Source organism: Ursus arctos, unplaced genomic scaffold (genome assembly GCF_023065955.2).
Source record: "Ursus arctos isolate Adak ecotype North America unplaced genomic scaffold, UrsArc2.0 scaffold_11, whole genome shotgun sequence".
NCBI lineage: Eukaryota > Metazoa > Chordata > Mammalia > Carnivora > Ursidae > Ursus > Ursus arctos.
Window position 1 is genome coordinate 20,505,805 of NW_026622775.1, and position 19,893 is coordinate 20,525,697.

The 19,893-nt window shown below is 35.8% G+C and overlaps 1 protein-coding gene across 1 annotated transcript in view; it reads left to right on the forward strand.

Annotated features, from left to right (window-relative positions):
- Positions 1 to 3,686, forward strand: part of HSPA4L (heat shock protein family A (Hsp70) member 4 like) — a 47,040-nt gene extending 43,354 nt beyond the window's left edge. The window contains exon 20 of the mRNA XM_026499303.4: positions 2,377 to 3,686. Coding sequence (XP_026355088.1) covers positions 2,377 to 2,568 — 192 coding nt within the window. The 3' untranslated portion in view covers positions 2,569 to 3,686. The remainder of the gene's footprint in view (positions 1 to 2,376) is intronic.
- The last annotated feature ends 16,207 nt before the right edge of the window (positions 3,687 to 19,893 follow it).

Here is a 19,893-nt window from a genome sequence, read left to right on the forward strand (position 1 = left end):
GCCTGATGTGGGGCTCGATCCCAGAACGCCAAGATCACACCCTGAGCCGAAGGCAGACGCTTAATGACTGAGCCACCCAGGTGCCCCTAAAATGCAGTTTTTATATTCTCACCTCAAGAAGCTGGAGCTGGAACAGAAGAACAGGCCTAACCCACGCATGAGAAGGCAGTTGATCAAGATTAGAGCAGAGATCAATGAATTAGAAACCAGGAGCACAGTAGAGCAGATCAACAAAACTAGAAGCTGGTTCTTTGAGAGAATAAATAAGATCGATAAGCCACTGGCCAGACTTATTCAAAAGAATAGAGAAAGGACCCAAATTAATAAAATTATGAATGAAAGGGGAGAGATCACGACAAACACCAATGAAATAGAAAGGATCATTAGGAACTTTTATCAACAACTTTATGCCAATAAATTAACCTGGAAGAAATGGATGCCTTCCTGGAAACCTAGTCACATACACAAGGCTGTTTTTTTTTTTTTACATTTTAAGTGTAATGCAGGAAGAAATAAAGCAGTGCGACAACTCACTGTTAAATACTTCAGACTTTTCATGATTAGATAAGACTTCTAAATCTCCATTGTAAAACTTTGCAGTGTTGGTCTTTGACATCATTTGAAACCTGTTAAATTCTGTAGTAAAATCTTATTTCTTTAAACTTCCCAGTCTAAAAAACATTACCCATGAAAATATCAAAGATTATCACAGGAAAAAAACACCATGAAAAACATGGAGACAAATTTTATAATAAAGATCAGCATCCAAGTAGAAAAATGAGTGAAGACATTGGATAAGCAGTTGACAGAAGGCGGCATACGTGTCCGATAAATAAATGAAAAGGTGTTCATCCTCATCATGTTCTTCTCACTCGTCTCTTTTCATCTTATTCATGGTTGTGTGTGTACATTCATAATGTTGTCATAAGTTGTCAAGGGTGCAAAGAAACGGATGCTCTTCTTGAGCAACTTGGTTGAATTTGTTAAAACATTTTGTATCAGTATATGTATAGAAATTTAAAGGAAGTGGGGCGCCTGGGTGGTACAGCGGTTAAGCGTCTGCCTTCGGCTCAGGGCGTGATCCCGGCGTTAGGGGATCAAGCCCCACATCAGGCTCCTCTGCTATGAGCCTGCTTCTTCCTCTCCCACTTCCCCTGCTTGTGTTCCCTCTCTCGCTGGCTGTCTCTCTCTCTGTCGAATAAATAAATAAAATCTTTAAAAAAAAAAAAAAAAAAAAAAAGAAATTTAAAGGAAGTATACATACACTTTTTAACCCAGAAATCACAATTCTAGGAATTCATCCTAAATTGATCATTGCACAGGTATAGGCACATAAATACCATTGGTTGTTAATGAGCAAAAAATTGGAAGAAACAAATACCTAGCAGTAAGAAACTAGATAAATTGAAGCATCCGTATAACACTTTGCAATCATTACATAATTTTAGATATAGAGATCTATTTAGATAGAAAGATGTGTACAACATATTGAGTGAAAAAGGAAAGATTACAGAATAAATTAGCAAGGATCTTCATAGATCTGTTTGTATGCATGAACATACATCTAGAAGGATGTTCGCCAAAATGTTCGTGTTAATCTGTAGAAGATGGAATTTCAGGTGCTTTTTTTTTTCATATCTAGTTCAGTATGTTTTCAAGGTTGTTGTTTTTTTTTTTTAACAGAAACAGGTATTTTTTAAATCAAAGCAAAGTATTTTTCCTTTGAGAAAGTTTTGCAAAGAAGCCATAATAATTTACTCCTAATTAGATGAGATGTAGTGTGGTAAGAGCAGTTTCCCCCAGGATGTTAACTCCCTATCTTTCCATCCCTATCCCAATCTCTGTGACACTGGTGTTGAAAGATTTTAATGGCCTTTTATTTCTGTGTTAAAAAGAAATAAGCAAAGATAGAGAAAATGCCTTGTACTTACTTCAAATTATTATTAAGTTGCATTTACATTCATGACTTATTTTTCCTTCAACATAGTTCTACAATTCCACTTATTAAAGCTGTTTTCATGTAAATATCTATTTATGAAATAGGTGTTATTTGACATAATTCTGAGAGCATTAGGCATAATTTAAAGGAATGAATTAAAAATTATTTCTGCCTAAGAAAACCATACTTAAATTATGAGGAACCAGTTTTTAGGAAGATTAGATAGAAAGAATTTATTAGAGATTGAAGAGTTCCTTGTCAATGTTAACATGCACTAACCCCGTAGTAAATGCCTCATTGAAGTATTTGAAGCAACTTGGTTATCTAACTGAGCTAACATAAATTCAGGAATGTCATGTTAATGTGGAAATTTATAAAGTTAATGGTAACTTGTTCTGTAGTATTTTTAATATAATCACTTTTCTTCATGTCTTTAGGAACTGGATAGTTTCTGTAACCCTATCATTTACAAGCCCAAACCAAAAGTAGAGGTTGCTGAAGACAAAGCAAAAGCTAATAATGAACACAATGGACCAATGGACGGACAGAGTGGGACTGAAACTAAACCAGATACAACAAAAGACAGCTCCCAGCATACTAAATCTTCTGGAGAGATGGAAGTGGACTAAGTCTTCATTTTACCTTCACATAATTCAAACAGTGCAAGCAACCACAAGGTCCATTCTTCCTTTTACATGTGGTACACACAACATATGTTCAGTTGTTCTTAACCACTTTTTGTCATTTGTTTTTTGGAGTAGTTTTGAAAAGTGTTTTATATTGAGTGCACCTCTGTTCGTTTCCATTGCTGCTTATGTGAAGCTTTAGCTGAGTATAGATTTACAAGTCAGTTATAGCTTTCCTAATACATGTTCTGTCAAACATGCAAGACTGATACGTATTTGGCAACAATCTACCTTATTTAAAGCTTCTACTTGGATAAACCTCAGCTCCTGTATTCAGGAGAGGATACTGTATTGCACTATTGTTGCAGAAGCATAGATTTAATTGCATCATCGTTTTGAAAAACATTGAAATTGATGTGGTTTAAAGCCACCTGAGGCACTGACTTTTTTTCTAGTTATTGTAGTTATAATTTAAATATTAAAACAGATAATCTCATTGGTGTGCCATGAGAACTCCAAAGTGTTGTCATCACATAAATGAAATAAATCACATGTTGAAAGGGAAAACACAATTTTTATGTTATGGTGACACCAGCAGTTTGCATCGTGTATTACTAACGTGGATTGATGTTTTCTCAGAGTAATTCAGTGTCATTTTCGCTTGAAACTTCTGATCTACTTGTCCTGAAGACCAGCTGCTGCTAAAGTAATACTAGCCTAAAGATAAGAAGCATTTTTGATGAAATACCTTCATGTTAAGGGGGAAATGCTGTTGACCTACTCAGACATGCATCTGTGATGTTGATAGCCTTGTTTCAGTTTTAATAGTTGTTTTGGTTTTCTTAATTGATTTTGTTAACACAGGGTAGGGAGAAATGGCACAATGTGTATCGCATTATATACATTTATCACTGATTTACTTAATGTTAAGAAATAGATAAACACTATTAAATAAGCGGTAATACTTGAAAAGAAGTACTTCTACCGTAAGTCTTAGGAAATAATGCTTGTAATAAACTTAACTATGTTACATATCAACAGGCAAAATATAGAATGTTACATAAGTGTAATATGATATGATGTGATTAAATTATAGTTCCTGCTGTTACATTACCTGTTCAGATCTTGGCTCCAGTTTTGGTGCTTCTTATATATATTATATGGGACAAAGGACTGTGAAATTAAGATATTTTAAGGACTTAATCTGTGCTTCATCACCAGACTGTTCACATTGTTCAGTTCCTTCCAGAGGCTTGAAACTATTTAAGTATGGGAGCAGACTGAAATGACTTTACAAACCTACAAGAAGCATAGACAATGCCGTGGGCACTTGTGTTTCATGCCAATCAACTAGATTAACCTAAATTAAAATTTTGAAAGGCTTACTTTTCCCCAAAGCTAAACCTTTATATTAAGAACAATTAATAGGGACTTTGCTTAAGTAGTAAAAATTGAGAGTTGAATATCTTTAGGGATAGTCATTATTTCTCACAAATAGTTCTCTTATGAGAGATTTTGTTTCTACAATGTAGTCTGCACTGAAAGGGGAGAGTATGAAGCAGTGCATTTTGCAGGGATTTTTATTCATCCTTTTTGAGGGAGATGTCCCTTTTTTGCATTAAAAATCATATAGACCCAATATATTTTTAATGTCTTCTAGTCTTTAAACTTATCCTTGTCTTAATACTCTAAAAGTGAACTAATTATATCCATTAGTAATGAAGTACTTTTTTTTTTTCTTTAAAGAATCAGTTACTTTTCCTTTCTAGGTTGAATATATAGGTTCATTTCAGGAAGAGCATCAAAGTTTGGAACGAATATTTCAACAGTACACGTTAGGGAGTTGATAGCTTTTTCTTGAGTTAATAAGAAAATCACCACCACTTCGTTAGGAGCTATAGCTGCATAACTTCTTGCAAACAAATGAAGAAATAGCCCTGTCTGCATCTGAATTGTCTAATTGTACCTGATATTTTCTCTTCCTTCTCTTCAATTGATGTAGCTCTGTGTTTTAGTCAGATATATAACATTCCAATTCTTGCAGTTATATAACACTTCACTTAATAAGTTAAATACATCCAAAGATAATATGTATACTTTTCCTACTCATTCAACTTAAATGATATTTTCAAAAGCCCTTTAACCTTATGATGTGGTTATTTATTGAATATGTTGTTAAAGGAAAATACATTCTCCTTAATACAGTTTTGGGTAGAAGGCATGGTTCACTTTAATTTTAATCTGCATTGCAGTATATGCAGTACTAGACAAAAATTTTTTCAAAATAAAAGGCCACTATTTTAGAAGTTATTTTAAAAGACATAGAAAATTAGCATGTTTTCCTATAATAAGCAAATATGAACTAAGTATATAGAAAATATCTAGGATGATTAATAAATATAGATTAGTACACTTTGGAAAAGTATAAATTACTTGGTTTCAGAATCCAACTCCTGATAGACAATCATACTGTGATTATAAAAACAAAGATTGCTTAAATAATATAAGAAAGTTTGTGATGTTTCAATTCCTTAACAGTATACAGAATTCTTAAGTTTTAAAACAACTAGAAACAGCACACCAAAGATTTGGGCTTTTGGTATAAACAGATCATCTCAGTTAAAAAGAGTATAATTAATTAGACTTTTATTAAGAAGAAATAAAGATTTCTTAGAGTTTCTTGGTCAATTTTTAGTATATTTATGATGATTTCCTAGGTAGAAGTCTATATTAAAGTGAATTTTGGGGCTCAATTTTCAATATCATGAAAAGCGTTAAAGCATTTTATCCAAGTTAGCACATCTTGAACTGTTTGGAGAAATTATCAATATTTAAAGACAATAGGCATTCAAATACAGTAATCCAATTAGCTGACTTCAGTTTGAACCAAAATAGATAGAACCATTTCTCCATTTTCATAAATTTGAGTTGTAATAATAAACCTATAAACCTTCCCATTAGGATTTTTTTTTAATAGCTGATGTTTCAACAACTGAAACCCTGGCATTGATCTTACATATCATAGCAGTGATTCTTAAATGACAAGAAAACTATAACTTCACTTTTCTTGCCTTTTAGAATTTTACAACCAGAAACTTAAATTCTAAGGTAAATGTTATTTTGTGGTTAAACTTTGGAAGTTTTAAGTGGAATTTGGCTTTGTGATATTTGATCCTGCAAAATTAGTGATAGGCACACCTTAATGTTATCAGTATTTAAAATCTGATGGCACTGATTTAAGTGAGCCGCCGATAACTTTTCGAACGACATAGGTAGTAGGAATGCTTGTAAAGTGTGGTTCTAATACTTTATTACCCTCTCACTCTGCAGTGGTTTGTAACTGCCATTTAGCAAGCTAATCTTCTTAAAGCAGTCAATTTCAGAAGACAGACTTTTTGATCAAGAAAGAAAAAGCAGGTTTACCATTACATTTTGTTTTTTTGTCAAGATCTTATTTAATCCAAAGTTTTATCATTTTAAAAGTTTCCAGGAAGCATATAATTTTTTCTTTTGATAAAAAAGTAACAAAAATTTACTACAGAAAAAAGACCAAAACTCTTAACCAAACAAAAAACTTGAGCTGTTTTGCTTCCACATCTCTAATTTAAAAATTTACTAAAATTAATGTTCTTCCATATAGTCCTATGTTTCCTAAGAAAAGAGCTTTGGGTTTATCAAACAGATGTCTAAATTTTTTTCTTGCTAAATTCAAAGGTATTTGTTTCACACAAAAAAAGGGCACCTGGAATTCTTAGAATATTAAAGTGAAACTGCTTAGAAGAAGAAAACTCAAATGTCTCTGGCAGTGGTCAAGTACCTATTAGGTGGTAATCGTTCTTTCATCTTCCAGATCCCTAAGCATATCTCTAGCATATCATTAGAGTAGGAACTAAAAGAAAAAGCACATCTATTAAAATACATTATTAAATGACTTGGAACATTCAAATCAAAGAAAAAAACTAGTAATTGAATCATGAACATTTGACTCTTGTCAAGCAGGTCAAAATCCATAACCATAATAAAAACAGTATAATCTTTGTTTGGGAATCTGTACTGTCATGTTCTAAGTCACAGGGTGATTAATTAAGGAAGTAAATTGATACCTAAAAATAACCCATCCTGTACAGAGATAAGTGAAATTCAGTATGTTTTACTTTTATAGTGTATGTAGATGGAAATGATCTTATAGTTTCTGGTTAATCTTGTTTTATTTATCCTCTCATCCAGTTCTAGGCTCTTAAATAATCCTATTTTTCTCAAGCATATTTTGTTTTTTTATTTTAGATTATTCTTTAGGTCTTTTATTTCATGGATTTTTAAAAATAGTTTCTCTGCTATCCCGTCACTTTGATAGCAAATTTTATTACGTTTGTCCCCTTTAAATACCAAATCTTACTGTGAAGAATGTTTTGACTCTTCATATTTGAAAAACCGTGTTATAAGTTTCCATATATAATATCTCTAAAATTTAATAATGGCTTCTAAATTTTTCATGTTTTGGCCTTAGAATACTTTCAAGTAGAATACTTTTAAGTAGTTCTGGACCAAAAGAGGTCAGTTTTGTGAATTATTGTGTATTAAGAAACCCAGCATTCCTTATTTTTAATACAAGTATCAATGTAACAAAATAACAAGGTTCAGAAATTCAAAATAGTTGTTAAAGGGTTAGCCCCCTTCCATTGTTTGTTGCTTTCTGATTTACATACATGTGCTGTACAGCTTTCTTGTTTTTTTGGAATTTCCTAAATTTTTTGCTTCCAAGACCTTGAGTAGAATCCTCTTGAAATCATACGGACCCATCCAGAATAAGATGTTAAAATGTAATTAGAGATAGGGAAATCAACGTAATGCATGCAAGGTAATGCTTTGAAGTGTTGTATTTTTGTCCCTGAAATAAAATTTTATGGCTTAGTGTTTTGGAAGGAGACTCACATTAAAAGTGGTTACCTTTTATACTTGGTAGGATGAAGCCATTGTTTAATACTACAGTATATAGAAGCAGTTTTTTAATGAAATTATCAAATTGTTTTAGTTCTAACAATATGGCATCCAAGTCATTTTTTCTTTTCTTCAACCATTATTAAAATAATTTCTGTATGTGGTGACTCTGACTCTAGTCATTAGTGTAAAACAATTTCTGGCAGTTTAGTTCCTACTAGCTAATTTTTTTTTTTAAGAAAACTACGACATTTGATTTCTTAATTTCCCAGTTTGTTTTCAATACAAAGAGTAACCAGTGCAATGCATAAAATCCTAACCAAGTATGATGTGTCTATAAAAATAATCAACTGATTTTTGCACGTAATAGATCCTCAGCTTCAGTGAGCCAACATGAGAATGGCTTATGATGTTATGTTGGTAACATTCCAGGAATATATATTTGGCATACAATTTTGGTTCACAAAGGTCCTTAAAAAATGTTTACATATGGCAGGATCAAAGTATATAAAACATATGATGTATGTAAATTGACATCTTCATACTAGTGAACAAATAGCAATTGATAATGCAATTAATTTTTGGATGACAGTGCACATTGTCAAGTCATGTAATTAGAATAAATGTATACTACTTACTCCTTGAACCATGCATTTTGCACACCTGAGGTTTAATTTTCACATATTGAACTTCACTGACTTGATGGTAGTTTGTGGACAAGTCTTCAGAAACATTTATAAAAATTTGCTTGTTGATGAGGGTCTTAAATGGGCAAATTTTTCAAAACTTCAGATGCTATTGATTCTGAAAACTAAAATAGTTTGCTAATGTTGAATGTGTTAGAGAATAATTTAGCTTTATATACGGGAAGAGAAAACTTAGGAATAAATGAATTTGAAGACTTTAGACATTTTCGGTAGGTATGGAGGAGATCCATGCCCCAGTGAGTCTCATAATAGCTCCTGCTTGAGAATTGCTGTTCTTGACAAAAATGTATCAAGTGGTTTAGGGTGTTGGGATAAGAAAATGATTTAAGGTCCCCTGGTCTAGATTAGAGCATTTGGTGCTTAATCTTCTAGGGACAGAAAGACATAAAAGAATCAAAGGCTAATGGATGCTTTTTCTAGAAAAATGTTTATACCCCCATGTACTTTAGACTGTCTAATGCAATGCAAATAAATACTTGTTAAGTCTAGAAGACTTAACAATTGGCACTTCATTCCTATTCATCTTGTCCTGAATTGGGGAGAATTGGATAGGATTTAGGTTTGTTTTGCTTGTTTGTTTTAAAACCTAAGTCACTAGTAATTAAACAGGAAAGACATAGCCTTTCAGAGGTGAAGAAGGAATGTCTGTTGATTATAAGTACCTCCCAATACTTTGTCCTTAAAAATACTCCCTTTTTAAGTGTAAGGAAAAAAAGTTTCAAGGTGGTTCACCTACCCTGCAAATGGAGGGAGGCAGTTTGAACTAGTGGACTAGCACTGCTGAATGACTACATTTGGTTTCCTATTTAAGTTCACTGGGATGGTAAAAAGCAGTGTAAACCTGAAAGGATTTGGGTACTGTTTTAGCGCTAGCAAGGCGTAGGTTAAATTACAAGTTAAGTAAGTAGGAAGGAAATAATTTGTAGTTAAGAAACCCACGTTGAAGGCAGAGAAGCAAAGAACAAATCACACAAAATAGGAATCCAAATGTCAGTAGTTACAGTAAATGTAAATACCATAAACTTGCCAGTTTAAAAACTATGTGGTTTTTACAAAGATAATTCTTAAACACACTGATGTAATAGTTTAAATTGATAGAATAAGAAAATGCCAGTCAAATGAAATTGTGAAACTATTAAATAAAATTGACTTTAAGGTGAAAAAAGTAAGTGTTGGGATAAAAAGTGAGCTTTAATAATGATAAATGGAGCAATTCACCAGGAATAAAAACTCAAGCTTTGAAATCTATAAAGCAATTGACAGTTACAAAGAGAAATTTAGGCCCAAGGTATCTCTGATAACTAATAGTAGGTAATAAGTAATTAAAAGAATAGAATTTTAAAAGCTAGATCTAATAGACTTACATAAACTGTCACTCAACAGTTAGGTAAAACTTTAAGTATACATAGAATATTTATAAAAATATCAGTAAACCACAAAGCAGATCTCAACAAACATCAAAGACCATTATACAGATTTTCAGACAATAGCACAATAAGACTAGAAGTAACCTGTGAAGACAGCCCAAAAGAAATTCTTACACACATATGCTTGAGTTGAAAAAATTAACTTCATGAAACATCAAAGCATGTTAAGAATTAGAAAATACTTCTAATGGAATGACAATATAAACTTCTTACATACTTTTGAGATATTTTTCATCTTAAATTGCAAATGCACCTCTTTTGGATTTAAGATCTATATTTCTCATTGCAATACACAAGAATGCACGTAAGTGTTCAGCAATATTTAAATAAATGAAAGCTGCATGTAAGACTTGATAACGGGACTCCTGGGTGGCTCAGTCAGTTAAGCATCTGCCTTCAGCTCAGGTCATGATCCCAGGGTCCTGGAATTGAGCCCTGCATTGGGCTTCTTGCTCAGCGGGGAGCCCGCTTCTTTCTCTGCCTGCTGCTCCCCCTGCTTGTGCTCACTCGCTCTCTCTGACAAATAAAATCTTAAAAAAAAAAAAAAAGGGTAATGTGCAACTAGAGTACTATTTTAGAAGTTCATGTTTCAGGGCACCTGGGTAGCTCAGTCAGTTGAGCATCCGACTCTCAGTTTCAGCTCAGGGCATGATGTCAGGGTTGTGAGGTCAAGCCCCAGGTTGGGCTCCACGCTGAGCATGGAGCCTGCTTGGTATTCTCTCCCTATCCCTCTACCCCCCCCAAATAAATAAATACAATCTTTAAAAAAAAACAAAAGTTTCTATGCTTCAATGCATACACTGAAAATGAAGATTAAAAATGTAATGACCCTAATCATCCTAGTAAAGGAGAAAGACAATAGCAAAATAAACCTAAAGAAATTAGAATGAAAGAATAAGAGGAAAAATTAATAGCAAGTGGAATAAAGGATCAACAAAATCAAAACCTCTATCCGAAAATAATTTTTTAAAAAGCCTCTAGCAAAATTGATGAAGGAAGAAACATAATCATCAAATCAACTTTGAGTTAAAAATTTACCCATAAAAGGTAAACCAAGACCAGAATGTCTTACAAATATCCTAGAAATGAGACCTTTTAAACTTCAGAAATTAAGGACACTTCCTAATTCCTTTTATAAAACCAGTTTCACAGTGTACTCTTGATATACCATGCCAGAAATGGATGGTATGAGGAATAAAATTACTTGCCTAAACCCAATCATGCACATAAATGCAACAAATTACAAAATTTCTAAATACTAGCAAACTAAATTTGTAAATATATTAAAAATATGTTATCAGATTAGTTTTATCCCAAGGATACAAGAGTGGTTTAATGTTAGGAAATCTCTTATCATTCCCCACATTGACTAAGAAAAAAAATATATTTTTTTTAAAGATTTATTCATTTCACAGAGACAGCCAGTGAGCGAGGGAACACAGCAGGGGGAGTGGGAGAGGAAGAAGCAGGCTCCTAGCAGAGGAGCCTGATGTGGGGCTCGATCCCAGAACGCCGGGATCACGCCCTGAGCCAAAGGCAGATGCTTAACAACTGCGCCACCCAGGCACCCCAAGAAAGAAAATATTTTAACAGTTGCTTGAGAGTACATTTCATTGCTCATTTATGATTTAAAAAAATAATCTTCTACTTAGTCCAAGCCACCATCGTCCTCCATCTACATTATTACAGTAGTGTACTAACGGGTCTTCCTGACATCCCAACACAACTCAAAAATATCCTTTTAAAACTTGTATATCAGATCATAGGTCACTCTTCTGATTAAAACACTCCATAGATCTCCACAGCATTCAGTAAAACCCAAAGTCCTTACCGTATCGTGCAAAGCCCTACATGATCTGTACCATTTACTCTTACCTCATATTTTACTGCTTTCTTCCTCCATCACAGAGCTCCAACACAATGATTATCTTCTGTTTTAAGAGCACTGTTAAAAGATAAAGAGAAAAATCTTTAAAGTTGCCAGAGAACAAAGACCATTCCCCCTCTAAGGAGCAACAAGACGACTAGTTGATGACTGAATTTCCAAGAGAAATGATAGAATCCAGAAGACAGATTTTCACTACTGACAGAGTAAAGTGAAACAAAAATCTACCAACCTAGGATTCTATACGCCATGAAAATATCCTTCAAAATGAAGACAAAATATTCTTTCATGTAAAAGCTCTTAAATCTGCACTAATAGGGAATTCTTCAGACAGAAGGAAAAGAAAGCACCAGAAAATATAAATGTATGGGTAAATCTAAATATTTTTTAAACTTTTTTTAAAGATATTTATTTATTAGAGAGAGGGAGCACAAATAGGCAGAGCGGAAGGCAGAGGGAGAGGGAGAAGCAGACTCCCTGCTGAGCAGGGAGCCTGATGTGGGGCTTGATCCCAGAACCCTGGGATCATGACCTGAGTCAAAGGCAGACACTTAACCAGACTTAGCAACCCAGGTGCCCCGGGTAAATCTAAATATTAAATGTATTTTTAAAAATACTGTCTTGGGGTGCCCGGCTTGTTCAGTGGGTAGAGCATGTGACTCTTGATCTCAGCATCATGAGTTCAACCCACGTTTGGCACAGAGATTACTTTAAAAAAAATGTCTTGATCACGATATAAGTGATAATGCATGACAAAAAATAAGAACCAAAACCAGCTTCTGAGTTTTGCAAATTTTTGTCTCAGATGCTCTTCTTCCTTGAGTAACACAAGTGAAATGCAACAAATAATTTATATGAGTCAGCTGTTAAATGAACTTACATGTGTGTTGTATATATACACTATTACAATTCAATTTCTAAATGTCACTGTTGTGATGCTATCTCCTGTAGGTACATTTTTAAGAATCAGGTTTCTAAATTTCGAATACTTTTGTATATTTACCTTTCCTTGGTGCAAAGAGGTTTATAACATCTTTTTAATTTGTTGTGACATTATATACATCCTTCTTTATGCCTGTTACCACTTTTTTTTTTTAAGATTTTATTTATTTATTTGACAGAGAGAGACAGCCAGCAAGAGAGGGAATACAAGCAGGGGGAGTGGGAGAGGAAGAAGCAGGCGCCTAGCGGAGGAGCCTGATGTGGGACTCGATCCCATAATGCCGGGATCACGCCCTGAGCTGAAGGCAGATGCTTGACAACTGCGCCACCCAGGCGCCCCGCCTGTTACCACTTCTAACATTAAATTCCACAGAGGTCTAGTTCCAGGCCAAACCCTTATACATGATCCTTCAGGTTCAATGACAGGCAATTGCACAGGCTTTACCAAGCTGGCCTCATGGGGGAAAACTTCCCTCCTCACAACAGACTTGGTGCATGGTCAGTGTATTGCAGTCTCCGGAAGGAGTTGCGATCAAGGACTCAGACCCTCATTCCGTCCCTGAGCCAACATTGCTGATACACATTCAGCATCCCTAGCCCAACTGCCTCCATACAGTGGAGCCTCTACCAAGACTTCCTTATCAGGGAACCTTGACTAAAACTTTTTTCCCTTCTGACTCAGTACTTTACTCCTAGCCATTACCCCATTTCCTTCTCCCAAGCCCCAAGTCCATAAAATGGTAGGACTGTTTTGTCCAGTTCTTCAGCAGTGAGACATTTTCCACTGCCAACACTGCCTATCATCTGACTGACCCAGGCCTGGTACCATTCCATGATAAAAAAATGGAACATTGAAGAGCTAGCATTTTTCTTTGCTTCTTACCTGCAGTAGTAGCACAGGAAGTGAATAAAGCCTTCATGATTACTTTCAGTTAGGCTCACTGTCCTATTCGACTACATTGACATTTGACAGTTTGATAGAAAATTCTTCAATTTCCTTTTTTGATTTTCACTGGGCTAGTATTTTAATCTTTATTTCTTTGTATCGGTTTTTTTAATTTACATTGTGGTTAGTTAACATATAGTGTAATATTGGTTTCAGGAGTAGAATTCAGTGGTTCATCACTTACCTATAACACTCCATGCTCATCACAAGTGCCCTCCTTATTACCCATCACCCATTTAGCCCATTCCCCTGTCCACCACCCTTCATCAACCCTCAGTTTGTTCTCTATAGTTAAGAGTCTCTTCTTGTTTGCTTCTCTTTTTTCCTCTTCTACATTCATCCGTTTTGTTTCTTCAATTCCACATATGAGCAAAATGATGGTATTTGTCTTTCTCTGACTTATTTCACTTAGCATGATGCACTCTAGCTGGATCCATGACATTACAAATGGCAAGATTTCATTTTTTCTTATGGCTGAGTAATATTCCATTATTTATATATATTTATATATATAATATATATATAAATCAGGTTTATATATATTTATATATAATATATATATTATATATATATAAATATGTGCATGCCACCTCTTCTTTATCCATTCATTAGTCAATGAGTATTTGGGCTCTTTCCATAATTTGGCTATTGTTGATAATGCTGCTACAAACATCAGGGTGCACATATCCCTCTGAATCAAGTATGTTTGTATCCTTTGGATAAATACCTAGTAGTGTAATTGCGGGATCATAGCATAGTTCTATTTTTACTTTTTGAGGAACCTCCATATTCTTTTCCAATTTTAGTATATGTGCTGCTGAAGCAAGCACGATTCTGTTTTCCAGAGTCACTGCACCAATTTGCATTCCCACGAACAGTGAAAAGGGTTCCCCTTTCTTAGCATGCTTGCCAACCTCTGTTATTTTCCTGTGTTGTTAATTTTAGGCATTCTGAAAGGTGTGAGGTGGTCTCATTGTGGTTTTGATTTGTATTTCCCTGATGAAAATGATGTTGAGCATCTTTTCATATGTCTGTTCGCAATCTTAATGTCTTCTTTCAAAAAATGTCCATGCATGTCTTCCGCCCATTTCTTAACTGGATTGTCTTATGGGTGTTGGGTTTGATAAGTTCTTTGTATGTTTTGGACACTAACCCTTCATCAGGTATGTCATTTGCAAATATCTTCTCCCAAACCGTAGGTTGCCTTTTTAGGTTTGTTGATTGTTTCCTTTGCTGTGAAGCTTTGTATCTTGATGAAATCTCAATAGTTCATTTTTGCTTTTGTTTCCCTTGCCTCTGGTGACATGTCTAGTAAGAAGTTGCTACAGCCAAGGCCAAAGAGGTTACTACCTGTGTTCTCCTCTAAGATTTTGATGGCTTCTGTGTCTCACATTTAAGTCTTCTGTCCATTTTGAGTTTCTTTTTGTGTATGATGTAAGAAAGTGGTCCGATTCATTCTTCTGCATGCTCCTGTCCAGTTTTCCCAACACCATCTGTTGAAGAGATTGTTATTTTCCATTGGATTTTCTTTGCTCCTTCAACCTTTGAGGTTGAAGATTAGTTGACCATATAGTTGTGGGTCCATTTCTGGGTTCTCTGTTCTGTTCCATCGACCTATGTGTCTGTTTTTCTGCCAGTACCACACTGTTTTGATCACTACAGCTTTGCAATGTAGCCTGAAATCCAGAATTGTGATGCCTCCAGCTTTGCTTTTCCCAGATTGCTTTGGCTATTTGGGGTCTTTTGTGGTAATGTACAAATTTTAGGATTGTTTGGTCTGACTGTGTGAAAAATGCTGGTGGCATTTTGATAGGGATTGCTTTAAATGTGTAGATTGCTTTGGGTAGTATAGACATTTAAACAATATTTGTTCTTCTAATCATTAAGCATAGAATGTTTTTCCATTTCTTTTTGTCCTCTTCAATTTCTTTCCTAAGTGTTCTATAGTTTTCAGAATTCAGATCCTTTACCTCCTTGGTTAGGTTTATTCCTAGGTATCTTATGGCTTTTGGTGCAATTTTAAATGGGATCCATTCTTGATTTCTCTTTCTTCTGCTTCATTATTGGTGTACAGAAATGCAACATATTTCTGTATGTTGATTTTGTATCCTACGACTTTACTGAATTTGTGTATCAGTTCTAGCAATTTTTCGGTGGAGTCTTGGGTTTTCTACATAAAGTATCATGTTGTCTGCAAAGAGTGAAAGTTTGACTTCTTTGTAGATTTGGATGCCTTTTATTTCTTTTTGTTGTCTGATTGCTGAGGCTAGGACTTCTAGTACTATGTTAAATAACAGTGAGTGGACATTCCTGTCTTGCTCCTGACCATAAAATAAAAGCTCTGTTTTTTCCCCATTGAGAATGATATTAGCTGTGGGTCTTTCGTATAGAGTCTTTATGATGTTGAGGTATGTTCCCTTTATCTCTACTTTGTTGAGGATTTTTATCAAGCAAGGATGCTATACTTAGTCAAATGCTTTTTCTGCTTTGGTTGAGAGGATCATATGGCTCTTACCTCTTTTTTTAATTATTATTAATGTGGTGTATGACCTTGATTGATTTGTGAATATTGAGCCACCCCCTGCAGCCCAGAAATAAATCCCACTTGATTGTGTTGAATGATTCTTTTAATGTACTGTTGGATTCTATTTGCTAGTATCTTGGTGAGAATTTTTGTATCCATGTTCATCAGAGATACTGGCCTGTAATTCCCTCTTTTAGGGGGATCTTTGTCTGGTTTTGTAATCAAGGTAATACTGGCCTCATAGAAGCAATCTGGAAGTTTTCTTTCCATTTCTGTTTTTTGGAACAGTTTGAGAATAGGTATTAACTCTTCTTTAAATGTTTGATACAATTCCCCTGGGAATTGTATCTGGCCCTGGACTTTTGTTTGTTGGGAGATTTTTGATTACTAATTCAATTTCTTTGCTGGTTATGGGTCTGTTCGAATTTTCTATTTCTTCCTCTTTGAGTTTTGATAGTTTATATGTTTTTAGAATTTATCCAATTCTTCCAGATTGCCTAATTTGTTGGCATATAATTGTTCATAATATTTTCTTATAATTGTTTGTATCTCTGTGGTGTTGGTTGTGATCTCTCCTCTTTCATTTGTGATTTGATTTATTTGGGTCCTTTCTCTTTTATTTTTGATAAGTCTGGCTAGAAGTTTAACAGTTTAATTCTTTCAAAGAACCAGTTCTAGTTTCATTGATTTGTTCTCCTGTTTTTTCTGTTTCTATATCACTTATTTCGGCTTTAGTCTTTATTATTTCTTCTTCTTCTGGCTTTAGGCTTTATTTGCTGTTCCTTTTTTTAGCTCCTTTAGGTGTAAGGTTAGGTTGTATATTTGAGACTTTTCTTGCTTCTTGAGGTAGGCCTGTATTGCTGTATACTTCCCTGTTATGACTGCTTTGCTGCATCCCCAAGGTTTTGGACTGTTGTATTTTCATTTTCATATACTTCCGTGTATTTTTTAATTCTTCTTTAATTTCTTGGTTAACCCAGTCATTCTTTTTTTTTTTTTAAGATTTTATTTATTTATTTGAAAGAGAGAGTGCACGAGCAGGGGGAGGGGCAGAGAGAGAGGGAGAAGCAGACTCCCTGGCTGAACAAGGAGCCTGACATGGGGCTAGATCCCAGGACCCTGGGATCATGGCCTGAGCTGAAGGCAGAAGCTTAATCGACTGAGCCACCCAGGCTCCCCAACCCATTCATTCTTTAGTAGGATCTTTTTTTTTTTTTAATTTGACAGAGAGAGAGACAGCCAGCGAGAGAGGGAACACAAGCAGGGGGAGTGGGAGAGGAAGAAGCAGGCTCCCAGCGGAGCAGGGAGCCTGATGTGGGGCTTGATCCCAGGACCCTGGGATGCTTAACAACTGAGCCACCCAGGCGCCCCAGGATCTTCTTTACCTACATGTATTTGTGGTCTTTCCAAACTTTTTCTTGCTATCGATTCCAAGTTTTATAGCATTCTGGTCAGAAAACATGCATGGTATAATCTCAGTCTTTTTGTATTTGTTGAGACCTGATTTGTGACCTAGTATGTGATTTATTCTGGCGAATGTTCCATGTCCACTCAGAAAGAATGTATTTTGCTGCTTTAGGATGAAGTGTTCTTAATATATCTGTTAAGTCCATTTGGTCTAGTGTGTCATTCAAAGCCGTTGTTTCCTTGTTGATTTTCTGCTTTGATGATCTTTCCACTGCTGTAAAGTCTGCTATTATTGTGTTATTATCAATGAGCTCCTTTATGTTTGTTATTAATTGCTTTATATATTTGGCTGCTCCCTGGTTGGAGGCATAAATATTTACATTTGTTAGAACTTCTTGTTGGATAGACCCCTTTATTATGATATAGTGTCCTTCCTCAGCTCTTGTTACAGCCTTTGGTTTAAAATATAGTTTGTCTGTTTTAAGTATGGGTATGCCAGCTTTTTTTGATGTCCATTAGCATGATAAATCATTCTCCATTCCCCCACTTTCAGTCTGTAGGTGTCTTTTGGTCTAAAGTGAGTCTCTTGTAGGCAGCACATAGATGGTTCTTGTTTTTTTCATCCATTCTGATATCCTGTGTCTTGATTGGAGCATTAAGTCCATTTACATTCAGAGTGATTATTGATAGATATGAATTTACCTGTTAAGTTGTTGTTTCTAGGGATTTTCTCTGTTCCCTTCTAGGTTTTGTCACTTTTGGTCTTTCTTCGTCTTCCCCAAAGAGTCCCCTTTAATATTTCTTGCAGGGATGGCTTAGTGGTCACAAACTCCTCTAGTTTTTGTTTGTCTGGGAAACCTTTTATCTTTCCTTCTATTCCTAATGACAGCCTTGCTGGATAAAGTATTCTTGGCTGCATGTTTTTCCCATTCAGCACATTGAATATATTATGCTACTTTCTTCTGCTCTACCAGGTTTCTGCGGACAGGCCTGCTGCCAGCCTTGTCTTCCCTTGTAAGTTAGGGATTTCTTTTCCCTTGCTGCTCTCAGGATTTTTTTCCCTTATCCCTGTATTTTGCAAATTTTACTACAATAGGTCTTGGTGTTGGCCTGTTTTTGTTGATTCTGATGGGAGTTCTCTGTGCCTCCTGGATTTGGATGTCTGTTTCCTTCCCCATATTAGAGAAGTTTTGGCTATAATTTGCTCAAATAAACCTTCTGCCCCTTTCCCCTCTTTTCTTCCTCTGGGACTCCTATGATATGAATGTTATTACGCTTTATGGAATCACTGAGTTCCCTTAGTCTACATTCATGATCCAATATTTTTCTTTCCCTCTTCTTTATTTTTCCACGATTTTATCTTCTATATCACATATTCATTCCTCTGTTTCTTCCATCCTTGTGGTTATTACCTCCAGACAGTTTCACATCTCAGTTATAGCATTTTTTTATTTAGGCCTGACTAGTTTTAGGCCTCTTATCTCTGTGGTAAGAGACTCCCTGGTGTATTCTATGCCTTTCTCAAGTCCAGCTCATATCCCTATGATTGTTGTTTTAAATTCTAGTTCAGGCATGTTACATCTATCTGTTTTGTTTAGATCCTTGGCTATGATGTTTTCTTGTTTTTTCTTTGGGGGTGACTTCCTCTGTCTTGGCATTTTGTCTAGATCTCTGTCTTCTGTGTGTTAGGAAAGCCCTTTATGTTTCCTATTCCTTCGTAATGACTATATTAAGAATAGGTCATATACTGTCCAGGGCCCGGAGCTTCAGGAAGTGTGTCTGTTGGATGCCGTGTGTACTCTGCTGTTGTGTTTTGGCTACTCTTTCCTTCCAGGCAGTCCTCTGCAGAGTTTCTCTTTGCCTTCAGTGGGGAGTGTTTGGACCTTGTCCAGTGTGTGGTGAGTTTTAACTAGGTGTATTTTGGTCTGCTTGTTCAAAGAGGCTAGGTCCTGGGACACCTGGGCGGCTCAGTTAGTTAAGCATCCGACTCTTGATTTTGGCTCAGGTCATGATCTCAGGGTTGTGGGATTGTGCCCTGTGTTGGGCTCCATGCTGGGCATGGAGCCTGCTGAGATTCTCTCTCTCCCTCTCCCTCTGCCCCTCCCCTTTAAAAAAGAGCTTAGATCCTGTTTCCACTAGAACTGCAGCTTTGCAGCATTCTATGGTCAGTAGAATTGGTGCGTCCAGGGAGGTTTGTGCTGGTCTTCTGGGGGAAGAGCCCATTGCTGCTCTAGCTCGCAGACACACTTGTAGTAAAAAAGCTAGAACACAGAAGGGGCAGGGCTTGGTGTAAGTATCTGAGCCTCCACTGTGGGTGCTGTGATGCTCACTGAAGTCTGCCCATGCTGATGGGCAGGGGTAGAAATGGCATCAGCCAGTTCTCTCATCCCCCAGAGAGGGGAGTTCACACCGCTGGTGTTCAGGAAGCCCTCACATACGAGTGACCAATCTCCCCTTGTGAGTCCCAGGCATTCCTCAAATGCCTGTCTTCACCCTTGCCTCTGTCTGAGTCATCTGCTCACCCAACAGCACAGCTCCTGTGTTTTATCTCA